Genomic DNA, 18787 nt, shown 5'->3' with positions numbered 1-18787 from the left:
AAGGGGCGGGGCCTTGCGCCGCCCGGGAGGTTTGGTCCTCGGCGGCCGCCGTCCGGGAGCCGGTGCGAGAGCAGGTCCAGGGCTGGGTCGCGGAACCTGACGCGGGAACCCGGCTGGAGATGGAGTTCGACTGCGAGGGTCTGAGACGGCTGCTGGGCAAGGTGCGGGCAGCCCGCCGCGCTGGGGCTGGGGCGAGGCCTCAGGGTGTCTGGGGCGTTTCCACCCGTGGCCGGGCTACCTCCTAGCGGCGTGTGCTCCCCTCGTCGCGGAGCTGGGAGCCGAGGACGACTGGCCCGAGGTCGGCTTCGGGAAGCCACCGGCCTCTCCCTCCCAAGGCCCGCGCTAGGGCTCCACCCGCAACTCCGAGCTCCCCCAACCTCCACCGGTGTGAGACCTTCTTACGCCTCCAGCTTCTCTTGGTCTCAGACGGCTTCTGGCCCTCGCCTGTCCCCCAACCGCTCCCTTTTCTGTCCGCCTGGCCGGTCCCATTTTTTCTTGACGGACTTGCAGTGCTCAGCCTTTGTAAGACCCAGCTCAGATGTCCGTCCCTGGGAGGTGGAATCGCCCCCTTCTCTCTCCTTGCTTTCAGAAGTACCGATGATCACGTCTTGGAGTCATTATTTATTGACAAACCTTACTCATGCTTCTGAGCTGCGACGCCCGAGACGCGGCTTCGCCCAGCCCTGCGCCTCACGGCGGCGGGGCTGCTGGGAACTGCGGCGAACGAGCGCCCTGAGTAGACTGGGAATGGCCGGGGCGCGAAGGCCGGGGAGACCCCCTGGACGTTGAAGGGCCGGCCGGGAGGGCCGACCCACGAGTCTCGCCTCCGTTTCTGGGGCATTACTAGCGCGAGATTCCGGGTTAGTCCGGGTTAGTCCAGGGTCCCTGATTCCTCGGCCTGGGATAGTCTGAGGCTTCCCGCCTTTTCACCAGTTTTCTGGTTAAGTGATTCTTAATGTTTCTTAAGACGTCCGCCATGGGAAAACCATCCATTTATGCCATTTTTGTTGGATTTACAAACAACAAAAATCTTTCTTCTTTGGGGCAGTTGGCACACCTATGGGAGATTTTGAAGCCTTATGATTGAAATTGTTTATATATGTAATCGATTTGAATGACTTGATCTGCTGTGTCGGGTGTAGATCTTGTAGGAAGAAAAATATAACCATGCTTAGAGTTCTATTTTCTCTTCAGACATGAAATTTAAAAAACAACAACACTCCATTAAGTTTTTAAACGAGGGAGCATGATGTATTATGTCCAGTGGGAAGAATTGTTAAAATTGATAGTAGAAAAAAAACTTAATAATTTGGGTGGAGGTGGAATGAAGGAAAAAGACAAGAGAGTGAGTGATTTTGTTCAAGGGCGGAGTAGATGGTTAGAAGAATTTTTTTTATCATCAGTGCAAAACATAAAGTCTGGCGCATAGGTGCTTAATATTTGTTGGGTATGTAAATTAAGGAAACTAGTTAGAAACAAGTCAGTCCTGCTAATATTTCTGAAGTTCCTTAGCCCTCATACTAGGAAACTAATATAATAACTTAATTTCTAGAATTAATTTTAGTGCTGAAAAATCTGTGAACAATACATTAAAATCAAGCAACTGTATGGAGAATGTGAAATTTTTTTATTGGAAACAAATAAAACGTCTAAATATTTCAACCTAAATAAATATTCCAACTTCATGACTATGACGAAATCAGCCCTCTCCAGATTTTTTAAATTTAATTTTATAGTTAATAAAAAATTTTAATTTTAGAGAGGATAAAACAGAGAAACATCCATTTTGTTGTTCCACTTATTAATTCATTTATTGGTTGATTTTCTTAAAAATTAATTAGAAAGGGAGAGAGACAGACAGACAGACATCAATTTGTTGTTCCACTTAATTTATGCATTCATTGGTTGCTTCTCGTATGTGTCCTGACCAGGGATCAAACCCACAACTTATATCCGGAGGACGCTAACCAACTGAGCTACCTGGCCAGGGCTCCATATTGATCTCTAGAGTCAATGCAAATCCAATTGAAATTCTAATGTTATTTTGGGAACTTTTCAAGCTGATTCTAAAATTTATTTGGAAAGGCAGAAGGCCAAGAATAATCTTGACATTCTTACAGAAGAAGAGTAGATATGGAGACTTGCTCTACCAGATGCCAGGACTAGTGATTAAGATTTATTGTGGTGTTGGTATAGGATAGACAAATTAACCAGTGGAACAAGACTGGAGGGCGTAGAATCATTTTCACACGTTTTAAACTTCAATATAAAACAGAAGAGGCACTGCAGATAACTACGGAAAGGAAAATACAGGGACAAGTGATTATCCATATGGGGAAAAAAATAAAAGTGGATTCCTACCTTTTACCAAACTTAAAAATTCCTTGTGGATTAAAGATTTAAATATAAATGACAAGTTTTAAATTGTATAGAGATAAATGTAGAGGAGAATCTTTATGGACTCAGAGTATGCAAACTTTTTAAAAAAAAGGCATAAAGCCTTGGCTGGTGTGGCTCAGTTGGCTGAAGCATTGTCCTGTACACAGAAGGTGAAGGATTTGATTCTCTGTCAGGGGGTTGTGGGCTTGATCCCCAGGTGGGGTAGTGCAGGAGGCAGCCAGTCCATGTTTCTCCCTCTTCCTTTCCCCCCTCTCTCAAAATCAATTTCGGAAAAAAAAATTTTTTTTTAAATATTACACTAAGAAGATAGTGTTTCATATAGTGAAAATGACCTATTTTTTTAAGTACATAAAAGGGATCTTTTTTTCTTTAGGTGTCAAAAAGGCAAATCACATATTTGACTAGTAGTAGTGACTTGGGTTTTCAAGCCCTAAGGAAGAGTGCTTTTGCCCTCTTTGGGCAAACTTTTATAGCAGTTTTGCAATTAAATCATTTCTGGTATATCGATCATTTTAGCCATTAATAATCACCTTCTCACAGGATGTTAAGGATGTAGAAAACAGCTTATAAGATTAAGTAGAAAACAAAACAAATTGTTTTGGTTCAAATAAATGTATATTCCAGGTGACAACAATGCAACCTTTTGTACATTTGTGTAGCGTTTGGAGTTGGCATGATTTCATTCACTTTTGTTTATCCTGAATCAGGGACACTGAATCTAGGGCTCATTTCACCCTCCTGTAGTTAATACTGATCGTTCTTAGTTTTGATGCTCAGTCCTGTGGATCACAATTGCTTTCTACATCCACTGTCTTCATATAAATCTGTCTCTTTGTTATCTCTTATCCAATCAGCCTACATTTATTAAAAGCATACCCTGTGCTAAGTGCTGTGGGGAGATACAGAGATGAAGAAAGGATGATTCCTGCCCTCGAGTTGTAATAATCATAGGCTTTTTCTTCTGCCAAATTCTTTCCCATCTTAAAATGGCCTTATAGGAAGAAAAGTATCTTCCCTCTAATTTTCCGTATCATTCTAGACTCTAAGGTGAATTGTAGATAGCTCTTCTTGGAGGCCTTTCTGTAACTTAGATATGCTTTATGTTGTTTCATTGTTTCTGGTCTGTACTGTTTTTGTGTACATATTTTGTTTAATATCTCACTTTTATATATGTTAATCATGAGATCCTCACACACACCTGTTGAAATTGTAGAGCTCTCTCTTTAGTACATAAAAAAAGTAAGGCTCAAAGAGAGGTATCAGGATGTATTAGCAGTCATTCCCCATTTTCTCCCAATCTCCCCCAGCCCTAGGCACCCACTAATGTACTTTCTCTTTCTATGGATTTGCCTATTCTGAATATTTCATATAAATCATACAATATGTGACCTTTTGTGTCAGGTTTCTTTCACTTAGCATGTTTTCAAGGTTCACCCATGTAGTATATATATCAGTTCTTTATTTTTATGACTGAATATTCCATTTTATGGATATATTACATTTTATCCACTCATCAACTGATGGATATTTGGATTATTTTTACTTTTGGGCTGTTGATAATGCTGCTATGAACAGTTGTGCACAAGTTTTTGTGTGGACGTGTTTTCATTTTTCTTGGGTATATACGTCAGAGTGGAATTGCTGGGTTGAATGTTAACTCTGGGTTTAATCTTTTAGTAAATGCCAGACTTTTCCAAAGCAGCTGCACTATATTACCACTAGCAGTGGTATATGTATATGAGGGTTCTGATTTTTCCACATCCTCTCCCACACTTGTTATTGTCTATCTTTTATATATATATATATATATATATATATATATATATATATATAGTTTGTCTTTTGATTATAGTATGAATCCTCCAACTTTTTTGTTCTTTTTTCAAGATTATTTTGGCTGTTCTGGGCTGTCCTGTCCCTTGAGTTTCCATATGAATTTAAGAATCACTTAAAAAATTTTTGCAAACAAATTTTTTAAAAAACCCAGCTGGGATTTTGTGAGGATTGTTGATTACTGAATGTGTTGGGGAGTATATGATCTATCAACAAGGGACATCTTTCTTTTTATACCTACTTTAATTTTTTTCAACAGTGTTTTGTAGGTTTTAGAGTCTTAAGTTTTGCATCTTGTTACATTTATTTCCCAGTACTTTATTCTTTTTGATGCTGTTGTAAATATAAATATTTTCTCAAAATCATTTTTAGAATGGTAATAGACCCTTAACATACTTCTTTTTTGTTTAATCCTCAACACAAGTCTACAAGGTGGGTATTATTTCTCTTTGCAAATGAGAAAGCTCAAAGAAATTAAATTATTTTGCCTGCAGGGCAACCAAGGTAGTGTTTCTGGGAGTATATCTGGATGAATGAGGAGATGGTTCACTCAGTCTGACTGCAAACCCTTGCATGCTTTCTATTCTCCCTTTGAAACCCAACATGCAGTACCAGAAGGGTTGGAAGGGAAATTCAAGGTGTCTCAAAGTGAATGAATGAGGTATTCAAGAGTAAGAGTTGGATCTTGAACAGTGGTGACAGGAGTGATAGATACACCCTGCCCTACTTCTTAAGCCTTCAGGAGGTATTTGGAGGCAGTTTGATTTAGTGCTTAAAGGCCCAGGTCCTAGGTTTGAGCTCTGGCTTCCCTACTTAACTTGCTGTCTAATTCAGCAGGTTATTTTGATTCTCTAGCTTTCATTTTCATCTTCATAGGGTTAAATCAAATACTATTCATGTTTGTAAAGCTCAATGCCCAGAGCCTAGTACATAGTAAGTGTTCAGTTAAATGTTAATTGTAATTGTTCTGTTGTCTATAGATTTATTCTTATTCCATGCTCATTTTTCTCTTTTCAGTACAAGTTCAGGGATCTAACTGTGGAAGAACTAAAGAATGTAAATATGTTTTTCCCACATTTCAGATATTCCATGGACACCTATGGTAAGAATCTTATTCTCTAGTTTTTGCTACATTATATAAACTATTAATTATTTGTTCCTAAAGAACTACAAAATTTCTCTGTTTTATCCCCGATTTTAAACCATACTTGGGGACCTGTGATTTCTGAGGAAATTTAAGTTAATATACTTTATATCATTAATTTTCTATTGCTGCTGTAACAGATTAGCACAATTTAATGACTTAAAACAACACATATTTACTACCTCTCTGTAGGTTAGAAGTCTGGGCTAAAATCAAGATGTCAGCAGGTCTCAGATCCTTTCTGGAGGCTCTGGGAGAGAATCCATTTCCTTGCCTTTTTCAGTTTCTAAAGGTTATCCTCATTCTTTGGCCCCAGGTCTCTTTCCACTATCTTCAAAGCTAGCAATATTGCATCTCTCTGACCATCCTTCTGTAATCAAATCTCTTTCTATCCATAGCTAGAAAAGGTCCCCTGCTTTTAAGGACCAGTGTGATTAGATTAGGTCTACTCCAGTAATACAGGATAATTTCCCATCTCAGGTCTTTAACTTAATTACATCTAAAAATTCTCTTTGCCAAGTAAGGTTAACATATTCACAGGTTCCAAGGATTAGGGTATTGGATATCTTTGGAGGTCATTATTCTGCCTACCACATACATGGTTGATTCAAAATTATTAATAACAAAGTTTTAGTTATCTTGTTCACTTAGTACAGAGGGGCTGGCTACCTAAGAAAGAGTTTACTATCTTTCAAAAATGTCTGACCACAACCCACATGTAATTAAAAGACTGTGAGCACTCTGGAATTTTCTCCTTTATTTATTTCTTTCCATTTAAAAACAAATGCTGATTGAGACTCACTAAATTAATTTCAGGACCCATGAATTAGTTAAAACATATTGTTTTGAAAAACTTCTTTATTCTACATGGGTATGTTTTATATTTGAATTAGTCTGGGTTAAGAAAATGTATCTAATTCAGATTTATATATTAGAAGTTTTGAGAAGTTATTGAAGTATTTCTTAGGAATAGATGATTTTATATGTGGAAGAAATTATTAGATTCTGGCCCATCCGTGACTGGTATCTTTTGATTGGCACCTAATTATTTGGTTTTGCATAAGTGCCTAGGATGGGGGATGTAACAGCTACTACTTATTGAATGCCAGATGTGCTTCCAAATGTTTTATCTATATTTTCTGACCTGTTTTTTTTTTTACAACCAAAGCTGTGAGGTAAGTATTATCATCTTAATTTTTTCAGATAAAGAAACCAAGGCTCAGAGAGTTTAAATAAATTGCTCAAGACTACACAGCTAGTTAGGGATGGAGTTGGGGTTTGTACCCATGTCTGTCTTGCCCTCTGCTTAGAGGCATCAGTTCTCCACCAGTGTGTCCCAGTTATTGATGGGCAAGTTGAAATTTCAGGGATGTGAAGACTGAATAAAGGTTGAGAATAATGAAGTTAGAGAAACCAAAGAAAATAATTATTGCCAGGCTGGTGTGGCTCAGAGGTTGAGCATCAACCTATGATCCAGGAGATCACTGTTTGATTCCTGGTCAGTGCACATACCCAAGTTGCAGGCTAGATCCCATTGGGGGAGTGCAGGAGGCAGCCGATCAATGACTCTCTCATCATTGATGTTTCTATCTCTCCCTCTCCCTTCCTCTTTCTGAAATCAATAAAAACATACTTTAAAAAAAGAAAATAATTATTGATCTTTCTAAAAGGTCACTTTCAAAAATTAAGCTGGCTGGTTTGACTCAGTGGTTAGAGCATCGGCCTGCAGACTGAAGAGTCCAGGTTCGATTCTGGCCAAGGGCACGTACCTTGGTTGCAGGCTCGATCCCCAGCCCTGGTCAGGGCTTTTTTGGAAGGCAACCAATTGATGTATCTCTCTCACTCACATCGATGTCTCTCTCTCTCTCTTTCTCTCTCTCTTTCTTTCTTCCTCCCTCTCTCCCACCCCCTCCCTTTCTTCCTCCCTTCCACTAGAAATGGAAAAATATCCTTGGGTGAGATTGAAAAAACAAAAGTAAAGCTAACTTTTTTTTTCTTATTATAAAAGTTATAATCTGATTTCTGAAAATGGTTGTAACTGATTTGTTAGATGTGACAATTATTTGCTAATGTCCCCACATTTTATTATCCTTTACTTTTCACATTATCTCATTCGATCCTTATGATAACTTTATGACACAGTCTTATTATCTTTATTTTATGGATGATCAAACTGAAGGTCAAAGAGATGAAAGTAACCAAAAGTCACATGCCTCTAAGTGTGGAAGGTGGGCCTAGAACTTGGGATTTCAGTGTCAAAAGTCTTATGTTCTGCTCTAGCTGGTTTGGCCTGCGACTGAAGGGTCCCAGGTTCGATTCTAGCCAAGAGCACATACCTTGGTTGCAGGCTCGATCCCGGCCCCGGTTGGGGTGCTTGCGGGAGGCAACCGGTCGATATCTTCCTCACATTGATGTTTCTCTCTCTCTCCTTTTCACTCTCTCTCTGAAAAGCAATGGAAAAAATATCCTCCTGTGAGGATTTAAAAAAAAACAAGTTCTGTGTTCTTTCACTTACCTGCTCTGCTTTCTAAAACAAAACAAAAAATCTAGTAATCTTCCTTTGTCAACATTTGTACTGATTCCTAGATGATGGTGTTTAGAAATTATGTGTTTCTGAATATGTGTTATGTCATATGTGTGTTACCTGCTATTGAGTCGACTTTGACTCCCTTTCCTACTTCTGATTGCACATTTTGAGGCTTTTTTTTTCTTTCAGTTTTCAAAGATAGTTCCCAGAAAGACTTGCTGAATTTCACTGGCACTGTTCCTGTGAAGTATCAGGGTAAGTGTGGAAGCTGAGAAATTGTGGGAATTTTCTAAAAGAGCAGTTTAATAAGAACTTAAATTTACTTAGTGCCATAATGTTCTCAAAGTGTTTTGATGTGTATATGATCTTATACAGAGTCTTATTGAATATAGCAGATTACTGAACCAGTTGTGGAAGGTCTAAATTAATATCAACATACTCAATTCAGTAAATATTTAATGTCAACTATGTGTCCACTACTCTGCTAGGTGCTAGGTTTCAGAGGAGAGCAAGACAGACATGGGTCTGCTGTAATGGAAAATTATCCCTGTTTTCCATAGCAGACCATGGGAATCCCCACCTTTTTCTTTATTACGTCAATGAAGAGTTCCTCTTCCTTTCCTCTGAATGATATAGCATTATCCTCATTCTATAGGTGAAACAGAGTCTAAGCCTGGTCAAGTGATTTACCTAACACCACACATCTGGTATCAGGCTAGAACTTCAAACTCCCAACAGGAAAATTTAAAACACAGGAGTCATTAAAGCTCAAAGAGAACAACATATTTTAGCTGACCTGACAGGCTAAAATAGCTAAGTGTTCTCCCAAAAAGAATTAAAAAATCATTAACTTTACTATACATAACTCCTCCTCTTTGTCCAGACCTACTGCCTCCAATGTTCAAGAGGACTAACCTTTAAGACAGATATCGCAGGAGATTGTTTATATAGTGTGATTTGAAGAACACCAGTGAAGTGTTGGTTCCAATATATTTCTATGAAGTGGTGCCTGAAATTCCACCACTAAAAATTAATTTCTCCTTTAAAATGCAAAGAATCCCAGGAGGAATAACATCCAAAATCATAATATACAGTGTTGTGCTTATAGGAAACACTTGGTAAGTACTTGTTAAATGATTGCATTAGTTTATTACTGACTGAAAGGCTTAGGAATAAATTAATTTACTGAACATTTGAAAGAGGAAGTGCACTGAAAAAGGGCTGAGGAGGATCTGGAATCCAAATAGGGAGAGAACAGTGGAGTTTGCTGTCTCTTACAAAGGGTTGAGCACTGTGTGATGAAAATACATTGCCCAAAAGACACCAAGAAGCTATATTTTGAGGGACTTTTTCAAAGTAGGTGCTTCATTATGGTAATTCCTAGATTGTTAGAAACCTTCCTTAATCCTACTCCTTCCCCAGTGACTTATTGCTAGAGGTGCACTCATGTTTTATTCTGCCTCAGTTATGCGCCACCATGACACCTCCTTTGGTTTAGGAAATGCATAGGAATTTAGCTTGGTTTTTACACACAGGAATGCAGTTGGAGATGAAAGTATGTAGCAATGGGCTCTCCAGAATTTGCAGAGGTAGGCAGAACAGGCATAGGGTTGATTTTTATTTTTATTCCATGCTCCTCTCCTACCAAGCTGTCATACTATTTTCTGGCTGCCTGGAGAACTTTATTCAGGCCTGTTCCCCATTACTTGTGTTCTACATTTCTTATGGTTAGATGTTAAAAAGACAGAGAAAGAATTCCTGTCCACCTCATCAACTGGTTGGTTGATTGATTTCACAATTCTTACCCATCCCAGTAATTTCAAGGGTATTTGCATATTAACACAGGAGCTTGTGAATTTAAACCAATCATTGTTTAGTAGCATTTCAGTTTCTAGGACAGTGTGGGGAGGTAACGGGAGAACATAAAAGTTATCTTACTACTATTGGTAAGATGCCCCTCATTGGCACTCTGACTCTCCTAGTGCTACAGAGTTATATCATTGATTCTTATGCTGGCTGGGTCTTTCAAGGTAGTAATGGTACCTGCAATACCTTTTTATTGACAGTACGTTTTTCCCCCCTTTGCTTTTGACTAGAATTATATCAACTCAGTGTGATACACAGTAGTTATTTCTTGCTGATCAGAAGATCAGAATGTATTATCTTTCTCATCTATCAAATGGGCCAATACAAATGGTCACTTTGTGGTGCTATGATCACATAACTTTATAATCATAGTTAACTACAAACCAATAGCTATGCCTATCTATACCTATATTGTAAATACTTAGACACTATGTATGGTAATGGATGTTAACTAGACTTTTTGTAGTGACATACCTCAATAAAAACATTTTTTTAATAGAGAAAAGTAGAAGAAGAGTATGGTTCTAAGAACTGCTGATATGAAATAGTAGACCAGCTATTAGGACATTTCTATAAATGTCCCAGGTATTAGGACATTTCTATAATGTACCAATTTTCAGTCCTAGCTGAATATTAGAATTATTTTCTAATAGGAACATAATAAGCTTTTAAAAAATGATATCCAGACCCCATCCCATTGAATCAGAAATTTTGGGGGAGTGGCCTGGATCTTGGTATGTTTCCAAGTTCCTTAAATGTTTCTAATTTGCAGACACCTCTGGGTATCATTGGCTTAGGGGAGGAGTAAGATGAAAGATGAAAAAAGTAACTTTCAGTGAAAGGAGGATTTCCTTAGTAAGATAAGGGTTGCAGTGGAAAAGAAAACTATTTTTATTTATACCTGGCCTATTTTCAAAATGCAAACATTGCCAACCTTTCATGGTACTTACAGTGTTGTATATTGTTCTAAGCATTTTATATACATTAACTAATCTCACCCTCACAACAACCCTATGAGGTAGGAGCTATTATTACTCCCATTTTATAGAGGAAGGAATTGAGACACAGAGAAGTTAAGTTGCCTAAAATTATATAGCTAGTAGTCTGAAACCTCTGCATTCTTGCTTCTGAGCATGCATGTTCTTAAGTATGATGAAAGACATATGCAGTAAGACTAATGAAAACAGGAATAAATATCAGGAGATACAATAAAGCAGCAAAGGTAGTTGATCAGATTTCTATTTAAGTTTAGTTTTTATACTAACATTAGTTTTAGCTTTGGGCTTCCTGGCAACCAAGGCAGTCAGATTTTGGCTCTCGGTAGGCATGACATACATGATTACAATTGGAAAAGCATACACAGAACTTCCTGTCTCAGTACACTAAAATTAAGAACCACTGGACAAGGTGACCATTAAGGTTATTTTCAGCTCTAAGTTCTATGAATTAAAACTAGTGTGTAAAGTACCAGCAATTAGTGAGCAACTTGAGGGCTAGTATCAAATTCATCTTTACTCATTCATTTAGTTTCTTCATTTATTTATTAATTCAGTCATTCTTAATTATATAAGAAACTTTTATTGAGCAGCTAGTACATTAGGCACTATACTTGGTGCATTATGTATTATGAATAATACATAATCCTCTCTTAGGAAGAAGTTAACAGTGTAAAAGGAAAAACAGAACTGTAAGCAAATAACTTAAATGCAGAAGAAGTATAAAAATGTGTGTCCACTACCATTCAAGAAAGGTACAGTAGCTCTGCTTGGGTGGAGCAAAGAAGGTTACATAGAGAAGATGGTGAATCTCAAACTTCTGACACAGTAGGCCCTGTATTATTGAATTGAATAGGATACCTTAATTAAATTTCCTTAAATATTATGCTGGTGATTTAATGGGAACATATATCCAATGATAATGTAGATGAAATGGGGAAGGGGAATAGGCCTCAGTTTGCATAAGTCCTTTAATGTAGAAACTTGACTACACATTTTAAAATGCCACCTAGCTATACCATAAATAAATGTGCATGCCTTATTATTATTTGAAGTGTGTTCATTTTATTTCAAATAGGTAATACATATAACATACCAATTCGTTTGTGGATTTTGGATTCTCACCCTTTTGCTCCTCCCATTTGCTTCTTAAAGCCAACTGCAAACATGGGAATCTCAGTTGGAAAACATGTGGATGCTCAAGGCAGAATATACTTGCCCTACCTTCAGAACTGGAGCCATGTAAGATCAATTTGGATTTTCTTTGAAAAGTTCTTATTTTTCTCAATATTTATCTTTGATCCTAGTGAATCAAATTAACAAATAGGTTACTGAATTTTCTTTCAACGATATTCTTCATATGGTCATTAAAAGTAATTTGAAATTGAGCTCCCAGGGGTCACCCAAGTCTCAGAACCCTGATGACAGCTGCCTGCCTGAGCTGTTCTCTTTGAGTCTAGGAGCCAACTGTTGTTCACTCCCTGTCCTTTTCAGCTGCTTGCTGCTTGATAAAGCACGTGTAAAGCTACTAGCAAGATACTGGGCATTATCTCCTAGTCCCTCTCTATTAAAGATTCTTGTGTAATATATGTATTTATTTGTAGTTTTGCCTGTTTTTTACCTTTAGTAAATTGAATCATATAATCTGTTATGTGCTTTGTTTTAACTGAGTATTAAAATTTTATCTGGATACGTGAACATACTTTCCTTTGTCCTTTAGGGGGTAATCAGATATCCAGGCATTGACACAGGACTGGAGTATTCAAAAATTTAAGTTTCCAGGCTCATTAAAACAAGAATAGAATCATTTCTTTATGCCTAAACCTACTTGATTTTAGTAATTTAACAGCTTGGCTGCACTGACTCCATTTTATTTCTTCACTCTATTCCTTGGTGTTTAGGGATGAAGAGTTATCATATCTGCAGTTTATTCTCAATTGGTTCAGAAAAATACAGAGAGGGAGAGATACTAAGAAAGCAAATGTGATAAAATTTTAGTGATCTGGGTGAGGAATATATGGAAATTCTTTGTACTGTTTTTGCAGTGTTTCTATGTTTGCAGTTATTTCAAAACAAAAAGTTAAAAAAAAACAGACTGTACTCTGCTTGTAAGCACATTCATGTTATTTTCCCACATTTTGGAGATGTGGATTTAGCATTTCTCCATTTTAAAAAGTTAAAAGGATTAAGTAATTTTTCAGTTAAAAATATTAAAACAGGTGAAGGTATCACATACTTTCTGTAGTAGTTTTCAGAAAATGAAAGTATAATACAATACTTTGTTTTGGCTAACTATAACAATGTATAGATTAAAAGGTAGTATTTGTCAGCAAAGTTTTTGCATAACTCTTCCCTTTGTGTGTATTCTGCAGCCTAAATCTGTACTTGTAGGACTAATTAAAGAAATGATTGCCAAGTTTCAAGAGGAACTTCCCCTGTATTCTCTATCATCATCTGATGAGGCACAGCAGGTGGACTTGCTAGCCTATATTGCAAAAATCACTGAAGGTTTGTATTTTTGTTAGAGAGTTATGAGTTTATAACTTCTCACTAATAGCCTTTACTCTCTGCTACTTTATTTTTATAAATAAATACATACACACACACACACACACATATATATATATATATATATATATATACACACACTCTCACATATACACACACATATCTGTGTTGAATAAAAAATTCCTGTACATCTATCATAGGGTGTTACCTACCATACAGTTTCAATGAATATGGTTTCTTAAAATGTAAACAATTAGCCCTGGCTGGTGTGGCTTAGTTGATTGGAGCATCGTCATAAACCAAAAGGTCACAGGTTCGATTTCCTTGTCAGGGCACATACCTAGATGCAGATTTGATCCCCAGTTGGGGTGCATACAGGAGGCAACTGATCAACGTTTCTCTCTCACATCAATGTTTCTCTCCCCCCACCCCTTCCTTCTTCCTTTCCCCTCTTCCACTCTCTCTAAAAATCAATGGAAAAAATATCCTCCGGTGAGGATTAACAACAGCAACAACAACATGTAAAAGATTACTCTTATTCTGACAGATAAAACAATTTGTGTTTTGTTAAAAACCACTTTATATTTACAGGGGTGGATGAAAGTAGGTTAAATTACCAGACATTATTACCTAAAAGATAAATCATAAGTAAGGATATGAAATAATAATAATAAAAAAAAGGAAAAAATACAATAATAAATAATACAAGAGTAAACTCTGTGTTTCATATACTCACAATTATAAACCTATGTTTGCCAATCCAATCCCTGTATTAATGATCCCAAACCTTTCTCATTATATGTTTATGTGGCTTTTTGCCTCACTTCAGTATATTGGTCCAGAAAATTGTGGTTCTCACTGTTTCTCACTGAGTATAAAGCAAAATATCCATGCTTGCAAAATTCTTATAAGGTGCTAAATACTTTTTGCATTTTAGACAAGTGCAGTAAGAATCAGAATGTTTTTCAGAATTATGGAAATCCTGGATTTTTTTTTAGTCTTATATAATATTTTTAAATGTTTGGAAAGATATTTTCTTTTAAAGGGTAGCCTTTTTTTAGTGGAATATTTACTGTGAGATTCCTGTCTTTCTAGCATTGCATTTGTTCAACAAGTATTTTTGAGTACCTATTGTGGACTAGCACCATGTTTTCTGTCCAAGTTGTTGAAGCTTAGTGTATTTTTTTTTTTTGAAAGATACTGAAAAGATTTTTGATATTATTTTTAAATTGTCATGATCATTCTTTTTTCTTTCTAGGTGTCTCAGACATAAATTCAAAGAACTGGGCAAATCATGAGAATAAAACAGTAAAGAAAATTACTGTGGTTGGAGGTGGAGAACTGGGAGTTGCCTGCACTTTAGCAATTTCAGCAAAGGTATGTAAGCATCGTTGTCATAAATACATATATCATATTGCTACACTTTTAGGTAGTTTATGTTTAACATACAAGAAATGAAGGTTTAATTTTGGGAAAACCTCATTTTGCCTTAAAATATATTTAGTTAGTTGACAAAATAGCTAAAAGCTCTCATTAGGGATGTTGGCTCTTAATTAGTAGTTAGTCATGGAATAGGCTTTGAAAAAGTGATTTGAATAATGGGCTCATCAGCCTAATTCAAGGGAAACCTCAAATTGACATTCATCTAACTTCATCACAAATTCTTTTTTTTTCTCTGTCATGATGCTTTAATTAAACTCTTAATAATTTTAGCTTTTTCTAAAATTAGAATTTTTTTACCATTGCCTTTTCTTGTGTAATTACTCTGATTTTCTTTAGTATTGTAGTTCCTGAGTTGATAGTTTGAGATTTGTTTATTTTTTATCCGTACCTTTTACTAGATCTTTTTTATATAAATTATTTTCAGAAAGGCATTAAAATCCCCTTCCAAAGTGGCTCAAAAGACCCTCCTGGGCCCAGTATCATGGTAACAGCATGTCTATGTCATTTGAGGGATATAGCCTAGCATAGAATAGCTGTCCCTTTATGTGTTTATTTGGTAGCTGGCCTTTGGTTTTCTATTCTATTAAAAATTTGATTGTTTGCCACCTAATTTCTTCCATTTAAGATTCACATATATGTCTTGGAGGTAGGTTCTACTTCAGCAAATAATTAAATTGTATCCAGGGAGCTAGAAAATATTAAAGCTGGCTACTCAGAAAAATATATGCTAACTTTTGGCATATTATAGTTTCATTTCCTCCACCCTTTATCTGAATATAATGTTCCGTTTTAATTGGCATTGCAGTTGTTTTCAGTTCTTTTGTTACTAAATAGAGTGCTTCTGTAAACATTGCTTTACAAGTTGCTTATTTTCTCATCTGAATTTTTTTTTAGGTGTGCATAATCTCAAAAATAGTACTAGTGAGTCAGAGGGCACGGATGGTTTTTATCACACTTAATACATATTGCAGAACTGCTCTTCAGAAAGGCAGAACTAATTTATGCTGCTAATAACAATGTGCACATCAACCAGATTTTTGACATCCCTAACAGTACTGAGTTCTATCAGTTTTCTTTGTTTTTGTTAAGTACAGGAAGGCCTCTTAACCTTTAAAAGACGGCATTTAAAAGACAGCATCATACAAACTCCATATATTTTCCAGGATCAACTGTACAAATAATGGTGTCTTTCCTTTTGCCTGTAAAAAAGAACGTATATGCTTAGGTTTCTGAGTATTTAACCTTTAAGAGACGGCATTTAAATTCCGTCAGCATTTAAATTCGGCCAGCGGGACCCACTCCTTCGGATAAAGGTTAAAGTCGTTTCTTTAGCTGTTTGAAAAGTCTCACTGTCAGTATTTCTTTCTCTGTGAGCTGTCTAGATGGAAAATTTTTTTTTAAAACAATATTTTGATACAAGGTAACAATATTCAAATAGTGCAACAATATTCAAATAGTACAATAGCAGTCAGGATAGTGACAGTAGTATGTAGTAGTGGTGGTAGCAGCAGTAACTAACCTTTACTGAATGTTTAGGTGCCAGGTCCTCGTCTAAACACTTGACTCATTTTTACAGCAATCCTATAGCTTAGATACTATCATTACTTCCATTTTACAAATGAAGAAACCAGGGCATAGGGAGATTACCTAATTTGCCCAAAGTCGCACTGTTAATAAATGGAGGGAGGATTTGAAGCTAGGCAGTTTACATATAGAACCTATATTCTAGATCCTTACAACTCAAATGTGGCTTGCAGACCAGCAGCATTGACATCATCTGAGATCTTATTAGAAATGCATAATCTCAGGTGCCACTACAGACCTACAGTAGAAATCTGCATTTTAATAAAATCCCTGGTGATCCATGTGCTTCACTGATCTCTTAGGTGTGATCCCTTAAACTTGAGAAGCTCTGCTCTAAACCACTGTGTTAAACCGCTTCATTATTATTATTGTTATTGATGGACATTTCGGTTGTTTCTAGTCTTTTTTTTTTTAATGAGTTTATTTGAGCTTGGTGATGACCTATGTTGGGAGCAAGATCTCAAATGCTCCCTCTAGCCTTTGAATATCCTTATACATACTGTATCACTATCCTACATCTACTAATAAACTTGTAGGGCGATTTATGTAAATGAGATTTATGGATTAAAGGAGTTACTGTGTTTTTAAATTTTGATAGAAATTGTCAAATTATCCTTCACATCAGTTATACCAATTTATTTTCATATCCACAGTGTGTGAAAATACCTGTTTTTTACAGTTGTTAAACTTTTGGATCTTTGCATGTCTGATAAATGAAAAATGGTAACAGCTTTCTTTACATTTCTCTTACAAGTGGTAAACAATAATAAAATTAATAGGTACGATTTAGAGAGGACTACTCTCTGCCAGCCTTATGTCACATAATTAATCCTCACAGCCCATGAAGTATGGCCAAGTTTAGTAACTTGCCCAGCCTTACCGAGCTAATAAGTATAGCTGGGTTGTTTTCTTAACTTCTATACTTTCTTCCCCGTAGTCTGGTAGACTCCTGAGTACTCTTGTCCCTGCACTCTAAAATAGGAGAGATCCTTAGATCCCTTACTACTCTGGAAAAAGACCTTCCACAAAGGTAATCTGACCTTTAGGATATTCCATATTGTCATTTGAAGCCAGCCCACCATGGCACCCAAGGAGCCATCTACAGGCATGTGGAGATGTTTTCTATGAGCTCTCTGGGGAGAGTGCTGCATGGTAATTGTATTGTATTTTAGATTTATGGCTATTATCCTTTAAGAGAAATTTGGCATTATTGTTGACTTTCATGCTAGAAATGTGCTAAAGTAGACCAAAAAAATCACTCTAATTTTTTTTAGAATGTAAATTATAGCATCAAAATGAAAACATACACTCAAGAAAAATAGCAAACATATTGAGTACACCGAGTCATCTCTATTACTCGACCCATCAGAAGAAACCTGCATTCTGTGACTTCTGTTTTAAGCCCTGTTAGATCTCAGTTCTCAGTCAAGCCTAAAGGATTGCATTACTCAAGTGCATAATAATTTCTTCCTTGCCCGGCTGGGCGTGGCTCAGCGGTTGAGCATCGACCTGGGATCCAGGCGATCAGGGTTCGGTTCCCGGTCAGGGCACATGCCCGGGTTGTGGGCTGCAGCCCATCAATGACTCTCTCATCATTGATGTTTCTCTCTCTCTCTCCCTCTCCTTTGCTCTCCCTGAAGTCAATAAAGATATATTTAATAAATAAAAAAATAATAATAATTTCTTCCTTGCGTGGCCCTTTATTATTGTGTTAACTTTTGCTTCATAACACAGGACATGAGGCCTGTGTATTCTCCCGTAGCCCACACTTCTGAATGAATTTAAATTGAGTAACTGGGCATGTCCAGTGTAATGCTGTTCTTTTTCTTGTTGTACTATACAGAGCATTGCAGACAGAATTGTCCTCTTAGACCTTTCAGAAGGGACTACAGGAGGGATGATGGACCTTGAGATCTTCAACCTGCCTAATGTGGAGATCAGCAAAGGTCTGGTTTTTCTGCTTAAAAGATGTATGTCTTATTTGCTCTTGTATTAAGTCCTAGAATTTTTTAAATATACTTTATTTTGTAGAGCAGTTTTAGGTTCAGAGCAATATTGAACAGGAGGTACAGAAATTTTCCATATATACCCCCTGCTCCCACACATGCATAGCCTCTCCCATTGTCAACATCCCGTACCTGAGTGATGCAATTGATAAACCTACCTGGAAACATTATTATCATTCCAAGTCTGTAGTTTATATTAGAATTTACTCTTGGCATTGTTTATTCTATGGATGTGGATAAATCTATAATAACATGTATTCACCATTATCATATCATGGAGAGTTGCTTCACTGCCCTAAGAATCCTCTTTGCTCTGCCTAGAGTACTAGAGTTTTAGTACTGAAAGTACCTTAAAAATCACCTAGTCCAAATCCCTCAATTTATATATTTGGAAACTGAGATTCAGATAAGTTAAGTGACTTACCCAGAGTCATACAGAGACTGCAACTGATTATATTAACAGGAATCAGATAAGGGAATA

At 36.9% G+C, this 18787-nt stretch overlaps 1 protein-coding gene across 3 annotated transcripts in view; it reads left to right on the top strand.

Annotated features, from left to right (window-relative positions):
* The first annotated feature begins 84 nt into the window (after positions 1-84).
* Positions 85-18787, top strand: part of UEVLD (UEV and lactate/malate dehyrogenase domains) — a 34887-nt gene continuing 16184 nt past the window's right edge. For 2 of the 3 annotated variants that reach the window (XM_016219436.2, XM_016219437.2), the window contains exons 1-7: positions 85-161; positions 5251-5335; positions 8094-8159; positions 11844-12007; positions 13138-13273; positions 14532-14650; positions 18144-18246. In XM_016219436.2, the coding sequence (XP_016074922.2) occupies positions 120-161; positions 5251-5335; positions 8094-8159; positions 11844-12007; positions 13138-13273; positions 14532-14650; positions 18144-18246 (715 nt within the window). In that variant the 5' untranslated portion in view covers positions 85-119. Of the gene's footprint in view, positions 162-5250; positions 5336-6968; positions 8160-11843; positions 12008-13137; positions 13274-14531; positions 14651-18143; positions 18247-18787 lie in introns of those variants that run through there. The other variant, XM_016219438.2, reaches the window with a different exon arrangement.

This window comes from Miniopterus natalensis, chromosome 11, assembly GCF_054644295.1.
Source record: "Miniopterus natalensis isolate mMinNat1 chromosome 11, mMinNat1.hap1, whole genome shotgun sequence".
NCBI lineage: Eukaryota > Metazoa > Chordata > Mammalia > Chiroptera > Miniopteridae > Miniopterus > Miniopterus natalensis.
This window is presented reverse-complemented; position numbering and strand designations above follow the sequence as displayed.